This window comes from Pelobates fuscus, chromosome 10 (genome assembly GCF_036172605.1).
Source record: "Pelobates fuscus isolate aPelFus1 chromosome 10, aPelFus1.pri, whole genome shotgun sequence".
In the NCBI taxonomy this organism is placed as follows: domain Eukaryota; kingdom Metazoa; phylum Chordata; class Amphibia; order Anura; family Pelobatidae; genus Pelobates; species Pelobates fuscus.
In genome coordinates, this window is record NC_086326.1 from 88093446 (window position 1) to 88107515 (window position 14070).

Genomic DNA, 14070 nt, shown 5'->3' on the forward strand with positions numbered 1-14070 from the left:
CAAACTACCCTTGAATCACTTCTATAATACACGAGCAAGTTCCGAGGAACTATATACTTGTCCATCAAGTATTTGTATGTATTTGGTTTGACTGATAGAGGCACCGTTCACAATGGAAACATCTCACCATGACACATGACACTTCCATACCACCGACAACAAGAATAACATTCACTAGAATATAAAAAAGTGTGCAGCGCTCGTGGTAAATACACGCAATAGTATCTTGGTGGTGTATCCCAAAGGTGTATATATAGGATAAGGGTAAATACCTTATTATGATAGGTCTGTATCAATTCCTATACATAATAAACAAGAAAGAGCATAGTATAATACTGCTTTACAAAGTGGATCAAATATAGCAGTCTTAATGGTCCCACTCACATGGGTTGGAGCCTGTTAGTAAATAAACTGGCTCAGGTAAAAGCGCTTTGGGGAGAAATTTCCACTGTGGTCCACCGGGCTGGAGCTTTGGGACCATTAAGACTGCTATATTTGATCCACTTTGTAAAGCAGTATTATACTATGCTCTTTCTTGTTTATTATGTATAGGAATTGATACAGACCTATCATAATAAGGTATTTACCCTTATCCTATATATACACCTTTGGGATATACCACTAAGATTTTATTACGTGTACATACACCTTTGGGATACACCACCAAGATACTATTGCGTGTATTTACCACGAGCGCTGCACACTTTTTTGTATTCTTGTGTTATGTTTATTGTGGGACTGTGGTGATTAAATCCCACTAGTGTGTTCTAGCAGCTGTTCTCTAGCGCCATTTACTATACCTTTTTGTTTGTTGTTTCAAGAATAACATTCAGTATCCATCAGTAACATTCGTGACATATAAATAATCATATTAGTTGAATTCATGATCATATCATTAGTAGCTCCCAAGCATCAGTTAATCATATGGCACCCATTGATAAGTTTAATTGAATGCATGTTATACACTACCAAGTGGTCAATTTTCATAGCTCCTGTCTTATATATACACAACAAATATCAGCCACTTTTACAAATCGATTTCATAGAAAACCTTTCTTAAAGACACCCCCTAAACAAAAAACAAACACACTTCACGACCAAAAGGCTGTATGAAAAATTAGATGGAGGCCGACTCACAATGATTTAACCCCTTAAGGACACATGACGTGTGTGACACGTCATGATTCCCTTTTATTCCAGAAGTTTGGTCCTTAAGGGGTTAACTCATACCCCACTTACGATACCAATCACTGTAGGTGCTGTGCACTTACAACCAATTCACATCAGCTAGGCAGTAACTTAACAAAATGTTAGACCTAAGGTGGAGAGTCAAGGATCCTACTAAACAGATCCATGTTAATTCTCTTCCATTGCTTTGAACACTTTGTCCACTAGCTGCTTTCATTGTGTCTAACTCAGAGCACCACTATAGCCCCCAAAACACGCGTTAGCCACCATTGATCTAAATAGTATTTCATCATTTGATTACTCTACCCTTGCAGTTCTAGAAACTACAATCGCAGCCTTTTGTTGTTTTTGTTTTTTTGTATGTCAGCATCACTACCACTTTAAAACTGTAGTTGTTTACAAGAACAGAGCACATTTGATGAAAAATGACAAAGCAGTGTCAATGCTATTTCTGCATCATTGGAAAAAGCACACAGTCAAAGTGTCTCTAGATTTATTAAATATATTCAGTCAGATGCAATTATATTAAATATGAAAGACTCAGCGCCTGGCCAATGCCAACACAAAGAAGGTTCACACAACGGTTTAATTAGCACTGCAGAACATTGGCTAGAGATTTCATCCAACATCTGCACAATTATTTCTGTTTAAAAGTACAATATATATATACAGCTATAAATTAATTCTAAATAGATTTTCGTTTTCTCACGTTTCGGATTTTCTTTGTTCTAAAAGTCTTCTGATTTTAGTACAGTTTAAACAAATATTCGGCCATTGTCTGAGGGGATCCATGGTCGTGACGCACAGCTTTTTTAAAAACATGTATAATTTTCATCCGGCCGCAGAACTGCAATGGTTGTTGCATCTTATATAGAAGGGTCTCGATGGGGGGGAGGGGGAAGTCAGTCTATGGGCAGCGGATGGAATTTTGGGGAAAAGGTCGAGCAGCTTTTAAATCCCGTCCTAATATCTAACTAGGCCAAATAATGGCAGAAGAGTTGTGCATTGATATTTCCTAAGTTTGAATCCATTCTCTGTTAGAGGGGATGGAAATACATTGGAGAGCAATGAGTTGAAAGTCCCTCTGGCAGTGAAGGAGTTATGATGTATTCTTTTCGTGCGTTCTCTTTATTCAGTGTGTATTGCCGAAAGAGTCCAGCTACTTGGAACATCTGTAGGAGAAGGGACAAGGTACAGTTTAGGAAATTCAGTTTTGCCAGTGTTGTCAGAGTTCAAAGTTAATTTCAAATTTAAGAACACAATAGCTGAACGGAAAGAAAATTCCAAGTCAGCTAAGCTCCCAGTTCATCTACTTTGGCCTTAAATTTAAACTCACTTTGAATTAAAAAAATTGTATTAAATAAAGCTATAAAAAGGTACTCTGTGATTGTGGTACATAGGCAGTTTTTTTGGGAATAACCCTTTAAAGTAAACAACCTGCTTTTTGTTATTGTAATCCTTGCTCTGTTGGTCCGCACTCAAACCTTTAAAATAGTGATGGATTCACATACCAAAATTACCCAGAGTTCAGATTAGCCAGAAAGGGTCTAATGGAGAGGGTGTTACACCTCTGGCAGCAGGAGCATACACTCTGCACATACAAACATCGGGCACCATGACCAGTTCAGTGTGGTCATGGTGCTTGGAGTAACCTTTTAAATAAATAAATAATATATATATATATATATATATATATATATATATATATATATATATATATATATATATATAGAGATAGATAGATAGATATAGAGAGAGAGAGGCACAGGAGACTCCCATTCTCATGGATCTACCTTATGACCATTAGGTGTTGGTCCCCTTAATTTACAGAGGGCGAGAGGAGATGTGATGTAACAACCTGTGGCTAGAGGTCACCTTGAAACCCTTCAAACACTAAGTTATGAAAGTTAGTGAACTGTATATTTTGTGTAACTGCCACAATCCCAGTATTTACACAATGCTCAGATTTATAATGTCTTCAATTAAATATACACTTTTTAAAGGTTCCCATAGCGCCATATCAAGGTAAATAGTCAAACTAGATTAAACACTTTGACATATAGGTCAGTATCCTGGACACCTATGGTCCAACATCTTCTTCAGATAAATCTAAACAGAACTTTCTCTTCTGCAAAAGTTGTCACGTTTGTCCCTATTTGGATGAAATTTAGTCGCTGACAGTATCAGCTGATGCTTTTCTGTCCAAAGAATTGACCTGCAGAAGTAAGACGATTACATTAACAATATCTGAAGATGAAGCTGGACCAGGGGAACCATGTTTGAGTAAGTCACTTTGAAAATGGTTTGTTTACTTGCTGTGGCACAGTGCCAAGAGATTCCTTTGCACCATAAACACTACAGCACACAGTAGTGGTTATAGTGCTTAGACTGACTGTTGACATTTTTGTGAATAAACACCCTTACATGTAAATTGTGGAGAACTCACATTGTAATTACAAGTATTAAACCACAGTTGAAATTTTCTGCTTGGCTTTTGTCTAAAATTTGTAACTAGTCTGTCAGTTGTCCACCATTCTTGATCTAGTGAAACCCCAATATTTTAAAAGAACACTGCAAGTTGGATTTGACTCATTATTCAAATGCATTTATATACATAATGGATTTGAAGAATACCGACTTGCTGCAAATTGCCAGGCTGTATACCTTTTGCAATGGGCTCTTTAATCCTTAAGTAACGTTTCCAATCACGCCACCGCACATAGTTACATCAAGCACCTTGACCACCTCAGCTCTGAAGTGGTCATGGTGATTGCAATCTCTACGTGCAGCGTTACACATCTGGCAGCAAATGGGTTAAGCTCTATATTTGCAGCGTTCCATAGTGAAACATCATTAGAGAATCACTAGCCAGCCGGGAAAAGGGCTAATGTCAAATCTGTGCATATTGGATATCTGTGGTCAACACACAAGGCATTTAGTGGTATACTGCAAATGATTATTTTTGCGGGGGTGGGGTTTTAATAGCCCTTTAACTTTCCACAATACTGCAGAGCTAATTCTATAACGCGCTTTTGTCAGTTCGGCTTCAATGGAGAACAATCTAGTGCAAAAGCCTGGAATGTCCTTTTAAATTAAAAGGGACACTATAGGCACCCAGACCACTTCAACTCATTGAAGTGTTCTGGGTGCAGTGTCCTGTCCCCCTTAGTCCTGTAATGTAAATCACTGTAGGTTTTGAGAAAGACTAAGACAGCCACTAGAGGCACTTGCTGGTGGTACATCTAGAATCAGTAAAATCCCCATAAGAAAGCATTGAAGGGGTGGGGGAAGAGGGAAGGGGGGCCATGCGGTATAGTTCCAGAGGGAACCATAGTGTAAGGAATACAACTTTGTTTCAAGATCGATTTTCTTTAAAGGGATTCTATAATGTAAGGAATACAAAGTAGAAGGCCTCAATCCACAAGAACTATAAAAGCAAATGTACCATACTCTTACATGGCTTGGACACACAGGGGGATACACTGGTTCGAGCCTCTGTGTTTCGTACCACAACAGCACATCAGTCCATGAAAGGTCATTATGGTACAAAATGCCAAAGGTCCACGCCATGCAAACCATCAATGAAAAGGTAGGATTAATTTTGCTTTTACCAAGTGGATTGAGGAGTTCTGCTTTGAAGTCTTTTTTCCCCACGTGGGAAATTCACTAAATATCAGATCTAATGAACAGAAAATCCAAGCTCTGACTGTACTAGAATTAGAAAAGCAATTAAATCAGCATTTGTATACATTTTACAATTTGGCGTTTGGTGAATAACTCCCACTGTGTCTAATTTATTCATAAAAATTTTGACGAAATAAGGCGATTGTGAATTTTAGGCCAACCCAAGTTATGCATCTAGATTATTTGCACTGTCCTAACATTTTGCAATTCCTTGGTCATGCTTTATTACATAGTTACACAGCTGTGTATAGAAAGTAGCTTGTTAAGCAGCTTAGCTCTTGTAAAACATCACACTGGGCAGCATAATTACACTCTTAAACAAAGCAGAATCTATCCAACCTTGGATGAAAACAATGGGTTAAGAGTTGCTCTCCAAGATTGGACAGATTTGCTTTTGTATTCTTTGAAAAGTATAATTTATGCATTATCAGTGAAGTTAGAAAGGGGGAGGGCTCAGACATAGTCTTATTACCAAAACCGGGAAAGGATGATGCAATACCTGAAAATTTCCGCCCGATATCCCTGATAAACCACAATTCCAAAATGTTAGCAAAAATTCTCGCGAGCTGACTGATCCCGATCCTCCCACGACTGGTCCATCTGTACCAGGTGGGATTTGTGCCGGGGAGACAGCTGTTTGAAAACACAAGGCGTAATATCGATCTCATCTGGAGGCAGGCCGCTAGGGGCACACAGACCCTGGTACAGTCTCTAGACGCAGAGAAAATTTTCGATAGGGTCAAATGGTTATACTTATTTGAGGTTTTGGAACACTTTGGCATCCCGGCCCGGTTTGTTACAGCGCTCCGGGCCATGTATACTAACGTTAAAGCACGAATCCGGATCTCAGGAGCGCAGGTCACACCATTCCAACTGAGCAACAGGACCAGGCATGGGTGCCCTCTCTCGACGCTATTGTTCGCCCTATCTCTAGAGCCTCTGTTGCAAAAAATAAGGGTTACCCCAGATATTAAAGGTGGAAAGGTAGGAGGAAAGCAATACGTAGTTTCGGGATTTGTCAATGATGTCCTTTTAACACTAACAGACCCAAAAGAATCTATGGCCGCGCTAACAAACGTATTGAAGAACTACAGCGATATACCCGGATATAAAATAAATTTGAATAAATCTAGCGCACTCCCCATAGGCATGACTGACACGGACGCAGCGTATATAGGGACGACCTACCATATACAAATAGCGAGGGATTACATGAAACATTTAGGCATTAGGCTGATGGCGGACCCCACTCAATTATTCCAACAAAATTACATCCCATTCATCCGAACTTTAATAAAAGATATGGAGAAATGGCTGGACAAGCCGAATTTGTGGATCAGACTGATTCACTCAGTTAAAATGAATGTCCTCCCAAGAATATTGTTCCTTTTTCAGGCCCTCCCGGTCCGACTGACTAAATCTAATCTAGGGACACTCCAACAGGCAATAGGCAAATTTATATGGCAGAACAAAAGACCTAGAGTCTTGCATAATGTGCTTTTTAGAGCAAAGAATAGAGGGGGATTGGGTCTCCCCAATCTTTATTATTATCACACAGCAGCACAACTGGCCCAGATAGCACTATGGCACTTCCCATCGGAGGAGAGAAGGTGGGTGGATCTTGAGTCCTCCCCCTGGGAACAGACTTACCCCAGTTCCTGATGTGGATCCCTAAGGAACACAGACCGATTACTCAGGTAGCATGCCCCACTATATCAAATTCCCTTTAGATATGGGATAGTGCTGCTATAAAATATGGCTTAGCATCCTCCCCTTCACCAAAGACCCCATTCCTGAGAAACAGAGAGTTCCCCCCGGATTAACAGCACGGGACTTTAGAGGCATTGAGAACGCAGGACTGCAGAGATTGAGACACCTATTCGAGAACGGCTCAGTGGTGACTTTCGAAGAACTGAAAACTAGGGCCCCGTTGAGAACTTTCGACTATTTTCGATACATGCAGTTAAGGGATTATGCCCAATATCCGCGGGTTAAGAAAGCGGCCCTAACACAACTAACATTCTTTGAGGGAATGTGCTTCAGAGAATAGTTCCCGAGCGTGCTAATCTCATGTCTTTACACCCAACGGAGCACGCAAACACTAGAATGGGGACGGATAACATATACAGAGCAGTGAGAGGCAGATCTAGGTGAAGAATTGGAAGGCATAGAGTGGCAGGAGATTTGGGAAGCCGCAGCTACGTCCTCAGTGTGTGTCTCTCTTTGCAGGAACAATCATTTAGGACCTTATTCCGATGGTACACTAAACCGGTGAAACTACACCGAATGAATAAAACTACCACGGACTTGTGTTGGAGAGGCTGCGGACAACAGGGTACTTATATCCACATGTGGTGGGACTGCCCGTAGGTGCAGGCTTACTGGAAATGGATTGCGACGTTAGTGGGAGATATTTTTGAAAAAGAGGTCAAATTAGACCTTCTCTTCGCCAGATCTATAGAATATTGGACAAGAGCCAAACAAAACCTTTTACATAAACTAAACTTAGCCACAAGGAGGGCACAGGTATGGTTACAAAGGGAGACACCAACGATCCCTGCGGTGTTACAAAACATGAAAGACACCTTCCTTATGGACAAGTTAACGGCACAGTTTCGAGGGTCCATGAACAAGTTTGAAAAGACCTTGAGCCCTTGGATGGCCAGCACAGCTAGTGGCTAGGGGGGTAGATGGGGTGGGCTCAGTACCCCACATGTCCCGCTCATCCCACGATAGATATCGAACGGGTACTGCACACATCACCTATCTCCGAACGGCGGGGACTTTTAGGACCCCCCTGGGGGAGACTTGAGAATCAAACTGCCCTGGGTACCGAACCAGATATGGTCTATAGACCTGTCCGCCTCTTGCAAGTGGCAACACGAACGTGTCCCGACGCCCCCCCCCCGCTAATCTCTTTATCGTTTCTATCCACTTATATTTCCATCTTTCTCATTCATTATGTACAATTGGGCAGCGAATGATCACTCATGGAACGCAAGGAGTGAAAATGAGCAAATTATGCTATTATACTACCCTCTGACGTTCCTAAAGGTGAAGAGACCATCAAGCGGAAAATTCTCTCTCTCTTTAATCCAACGTTTGTATGATTGTGCAGGATTCCTTTTTAACTACAATAAAATCCAAGACGGGTTGTTGGACGTTGTAAATTTCTATGATTAGCTCTAAGACACAATGTACGGACTGAACCTACGGGCTACATATCTTATGCTATTCACGACTGTGTGTATACGACTATTGTTAACGTGCATACGTTCATGTGTCTTTTTCTAGTATACTTATGTTATGGATATGTTGTATGTTTTCATTCTGTCTTGACATAAATAAAGAATATGAGAAAAAAAGAAAGGGGGAGGGCTATGTGTTTTGTTGAACATGTCCTAATGGTCTTTTTTTTCTAATCAGAGATATCTTATAATTTGAGAAATAAAACAAGTACTTGTGGTAAATTAATGTCTCTTGAATATGAACAATGGTAATGATTAAAGCTGCATTTATGCACAAATCCCATTGAAATGTTAACCAAAGATCTATTTATTCTCTACCTGTGCTTACTCCATGTTCTATGCAGGAACTAGCCATGCATAGAGGCTTGGACTTCATTTAGTCGGTTACAGCTAGGAGTACCCATCCTCTGAGCCTTCTGGTACAGGTCGGAGTCCCCAAAGTAACGTGCCCGGTATAGCAATCCTTCCTCTGTAGAGAAAAAGTGAAAAACAAGGCAGATGATACATTTCCTGAGATTGTAATTTGGTTTAGCAGACACTCTGGACTTACAAATATAGTTGTACACAAGTCACACAGGGGAGGGAAAATTATTTTCTAAAAATAAATGTAAGTAGCATAACCTACTTGTCCTGACACAAAATAATTTAAAATTAGAAAGTTTGTGGATGAAAATGATTTAACTCTGTTGTAGTCCCAACTGGTTATTTTTGCCTCAGTTTCAGATTTAATTTAACCTATAAAAATGTGATATTTAGGGTTTTGTCCTCCCATAGCATGTGTGCTGGCAGTATGTAAAAAAAACCTCTGCCCTCAATGTCAGGTCAAATGACCACAACTGCCCTACTTGTCATGACCCTTACCAACCTCTGCCTTCCTATCCATGTCTTATGCCAACCTGTCTCCCCTGCAATTTCTAAAATATCTTTAGTCTTCCACCAATTAAACCCCTCTTCCTTCTCATGCCCTTTTATGTTCCGATTACACTTCCATCCTCCCTTCCCATACACAGCTATGATCTTTACCACCTTTTGCGTTCCCAGATATGCCCCTTACATCGGCATTCACACAGTCAACGGACCTCACGTGAAACGATCAGATGTCCATGGACATGCAGGTAATAGCTGCATTCCAATTGGCATTTGTGTTGAAGAGGCAGGATAAAGTTGCAGTAAGTTGTAGACATACAGAGGATGCTTTCTAAATCAGCCATCCACCCTTTCCACTTTGCCAATAGCTTGTCAAAGGTTAGCTGTGGGTGGCTGAAATAATGCACAGGTGGCAGTAGGGAGGGGAGAAATGACCTACTATCATAGCTCATCGCCATTTCCTTTTCTCCTGCCAGCTATAGCAGCCTCCTGGCAATACTCCCTAGCCGGTGCTATGGGTGGAGAGCAGGACATCCTGCAGGAGGAGTTTTTGTGGGGGTGCAAGAGTTTTTGGGGTTTTTTAAAGTATATTGGGCCTTGTATTTTAAATGTTAGAGTTGCACCGCATTCCATTATTTACTAACAGGCGTAACTTTGCTGTGATTTATCAAAGGGTTTCAAATTGTGCTTGAGTGCTCCATAGGAGACGATGATGATAGTTGATATTTATTATGTAGCATTGCAGTAGCAATGGCTCAAAATTTAAAACAAAATAAAATAAAGTGCTTCTACGCCTAGTGAGACCAGGAGTAAGGTGTCAATAGGAGAGCTATTCCAGTACAGTAGTACTGAATGCACATTCAGAACACAGTCATTGATTTACTTGGAAATCAACAACATCTTCATAATGCACGAAAAGAAGACAAAAAATAGGAAATTTGGCAGAGGCAGCCACAGCTTGGAGTGTCTTCAAATTGATCACTTGTTTAGAAAATAAGCATTGCATCAGCATTGCACATGGCGAATTCTCCTTTACTGGTGGCTGTTTATGCAATGTTATAACACCCTAGTTCTCAGAATATACACATGCACTTTATAAGCGACCCTGATCCTTTCCAAATATTTTGAAGCACAAGGACACAATCTATTGCGCAGGAGCGATCTGCACCAGACACTTACTCTGCTGCTTCTCCTTCCAGCAGTTATTCCTAAGATTGGCTATGAAATCTTCTTCTACGCTCCTCTCTACGTTCCTCAAGTTTGTCCCAGTGTACTCCTCTTCAAAGGTATCCGATACAAAGTAAGCAACCCTCAAATGTTCCGTTACCCTCTTGTTTACATGACCCACAGACCTGTTGGGAAGAAGAAGCAATAAAATGACTTCAGAAGAATGTAGCATACTCTAAATCCTGGTCGTCCTTTGGACAGATAGTACGACATGCCCAACATTTGCTAGTTTACTAAATTCTAATTATTCATTGTTTATCATTCAATCTCATAAAGAAGTGCTTTGTGCAAAACTTCATTTTAAAAAATCTGAACCTTAAGTTGCAGCTTTCTCTAGAGGTCGTTTTGCTTCATCTAAACTGGCCTGCAATGCCTTATGAATCCAAAATCATACTTATTCATCTATTTTTAGCGGCCAAAATAGTTGTTGCAAGAAACTGGAAAAATGACCGAGAGAAAAGGCTCAATTTGAGTTTCAGATTAAAATGGAAGTAATGTTTAGTAAACAGAACCCAAGTAAAATAAGTAACTGTTTGGAATAAGTGTTGGGAGCTGATTAGGGAAAGAAATTGACGAATAAAGCATCCGTTTTTATATCTGTTAAAAATATATTTTTCTTATGAGACTACTGTAAAATATTGTTCATATTCTGGATAATTTTTAATGTATACGAAATTTCTCCTTTCCTCCGAAAAATTTGAAAGTGTCTTTTTTCTCGTTAGTTGCATTGTCTTGTATACAATAATATTTTTTTTTAAAAAAGTGCTTTGTGTTAAAGGGACACTCTAGGAACTATAACCACTTAATCTAATCAAAGTGGTTATGGTTCCTGGAGTCCCCTGACACGGTTTAGTGTTAAACCATTTTGAAGCAGTTTAAGAATTAATAGGAAATACTGTAGGCACTGTAACTGCTTCATCTCATTGAAAAAGTTACAGTGTCTGGAGTCCCCCTCCATTCAGTGTTAATTCATTTTTAATGGTATAATAATTAACAAGAATCCCCAGTAGTTCAGACCCTCTGAGCTACTTTGGCTAATGTGGAAAATAATGAATGGTTAAACATTGAAAAAAGGCACAGTACCAGGGTACTCCAGGCACTATTAATAATTTGATACCTGTATCTTCAGTGTGTAAGCAGGGATTTAACCATGCGGTCATCAGAACGACAGGATAGAAAGCAAAGTTGACTTAGAGAATTTTTTTCAGTTTGGATTTTTTGATCTTAAATGTGAAATTCAGTTGGACTGATCTCATTAGTGAATAAACCTGTAGACTCAACACGATTTTTATATTGTCTATTAATTCATCTTTAAAATTAACCTCAACAGAACCAGATGTACAATAGATTTTGAAAACCGCTCACACATTTGCCTAAATTACAATCTGACATCAGTAACCAGTCGGCAATCAAATTCCACAAACCCTTATTTCCTGTTCAGAAAACATTATGGAGTTAAATTAACAATGATTTCATAATTAATCTTGCAATATCAACATGTGAAGGTAGACATTGCAAGGTTAATGACAAAAAAAAAAAAAGCTATGGCACCATCAAGGCATTTCCACATATACTACAAGTTGATTGGTAAAGGAACACTCCCAACTACAAAGCAAAACAAAATATAATACATTTCTCTGTTATAACATTTGGAGTATTCCTTTAAAATCTCCCAACCCAAGCAGGATCCTCCCATTCAAAAGGAGTGAATAAGCACTTTTAATGATTCCAATCAGGACATGCCGTTAACCCTTAAACCAGTTCGTCAAGCTTCTGTTGTAGCAGCTGAAGGTTAAAATAAACAAAATTAGATCCACTTACCTGACACAGGTACCGCCATCTTTATTTCAAAATAAATATTTAGCTTCTGGCGGTTCATCCAAGAGTAGCTGTGTCACTGTTGTATTTTGGCTCATGAACAAAGGTCTATGGAGGATCCTTTATGACGGTGATCCTCCATACACCAAATTGCACAACATGTGTTTTTCATTGTGTAACTTCGCAAGGTATGATATTATATGACATTTCTGAAGGAAGGAGGGTTCCAAACTTATGTGGCCTCTATTACTTTGCAGTCAATTCGACAATATTGTTTCTTCCAGTGAGAACCCATCCAACTGAAAGCACTGTATGAGCAAGTTGAATAATATGAAAAGAGAACACTAAGAACCGTTCGGTAACTATAAACGGGCAGCAGTATTCTCTTGAACTAGATAAAGTATACATTCATGAGTCAATAGTAAATAAATGTGTCAACCAAGAATGACATGCATGGGAAGCTAAAATTCACTGCCACCTTCAAAGGTTTGCCAAAGCGCTCATGGAAGATCCAGATCGCTGCTGGAAAGATATATTAACAGATGCCACAAAGTTCCACTGTTGCCTTCCCTATGATTGAGAAACCTTAATGAGCAAAAATAAAACTCAAGGCACCATGCCATTATTGAGAAACACTGTGAATAAATTCTATGGGAGGTTTGTACTTACGGTCGATGGCTGAGACTGTAAGGCGGGTTGGACACCATCATCTGACTGAGGGCAGATACTATGATGAGGATTAGAATAGGCATCAGCTGAACGAACATCCCAAAGCTGCCCTGAAACATCATTAAAATGACAATATTAACATGTAACCAAGATATAACTTTTTTGCTACTAGTAAATGTTGCAGCTTCCGATATAAGTATTTATCTTTGTATAATGAACCATCACGTTGGCCAAAAAATGATGAGTAAAGGTGACAAATACCATTATTAGCTAAAGTGGAGAGTCAATTCTGCTTCTCCTGTTAAATATTGTATCTGCTCTTGTTCCAACTACTCTGTACAAACCAAACTGTTACATTAAGCTACCCAATTAGTTCTCCTGGACAGCCCTCTGCTTTTGATTGTGTAAAGGATTTTTATACCTTTGAACTGCAGTCAACAAACTAAACTAAAGTCACGAGTGTTCCTTTAAGTTCTGAACTAAAACATAACCTAGAATTTATGTTTGTTACACTGTAACTTAAGGGTTTCTCTTTAAGTTCCCCAATACATAATATATAGTGTTTCTTAAAGGAGAGAAAGGTCTTTCATTTAATATCCATCATGTATGTCTAACAACGTTAAGTCAACAGGGGGGATGGGGGGGGGGGGGGGGAGGGGGAGAGAGGGGATAAGAGATTTGGTGTTAGTGTACCAATACAGAGTAAACAGTGAGGTGGGGAATTAACAAGATATACCTAAACATAGACAGAGAATATATATTTAGGTATATCTTGTTTTTTCGCCTACATTGAGGATTAAGAGGAATCTTTTGTCATACCTAACCAAAGAGTAATTCTCTTTTTGTATTACATACCAACTGCACCTAGGTGGTCTATACTTACCTTTTTGAGGTGGGGAATTAGAATGATTTAGGGATAGGGTCCATTCTGTATCAAGTGAATGGAGACCCTTCAGCTGCCTGTTAATAGTCAAATTAGCCAAAATCTAATTCGATTTGACAAATTTTAACAGACCACCAAACTGTAGATGGACAGAAGCACAAAGTTGGTTGAAATAATCAAATTAGCCTTTTGTGAATAGCCAAATAGCGCCATGACCCAATTTTCCTCTGTCAATGTCAGGGCACCTCGCTGCAGTGGGAGTGGAGTCGGGGAGGACAGGCTAGGGGTGCACATTAGCACAGCTGGCTAATGATGCCCCAATGACACAGCTCTGACAGAAAAGGAGTTAAGTCTGCAGCCAGACTCCAAGCATCACAACCACTTGAAATCACTGAAGACAAAAATAAGCCATCATGTATGCTGCAGCTTTATGCTCATGGTGGATGTGGCCAGAAATATTTATGTTGCAGCATAAAAAGGAGAGAA

The 14070-nt window shown here is 39.6% G+C and overlaps 1 protein-coding gene across 1 annotated transcript in view; it reads right to left on the bottom strand.

The window, feature by feature from the left end:
- Positions 1-1667: 1667 nt before the first annotated feature.
- Positions 1668-14070, bottom strand: part of DNAJB12 (DnaJ heat shock protein family (Hsp40) member B12) — a 58427-nt gene continuing 46024 nt past the window's right edge. The window contains exons 6-9 of the mRNA XM_063434677.1: positions 12702-12811; positions 10167-10339; positions 8439-8589; positions 1668-2360 (exon numbers count right to left, since the gene is read on the bottom strand). Coding sequence (XP_063290747.1) covers positions 8468-8589; positions 10167-10339; positions 12702-12811 — 405 coding nt within the window. The 3' untranslated portion in view covers positions 1668-2360; positions 8439-8467. The remainder of the gene's footprint in view (positions 2361-8438; positions 8590-10166; positions 10340-12701; positions 12812-14070) is intronic.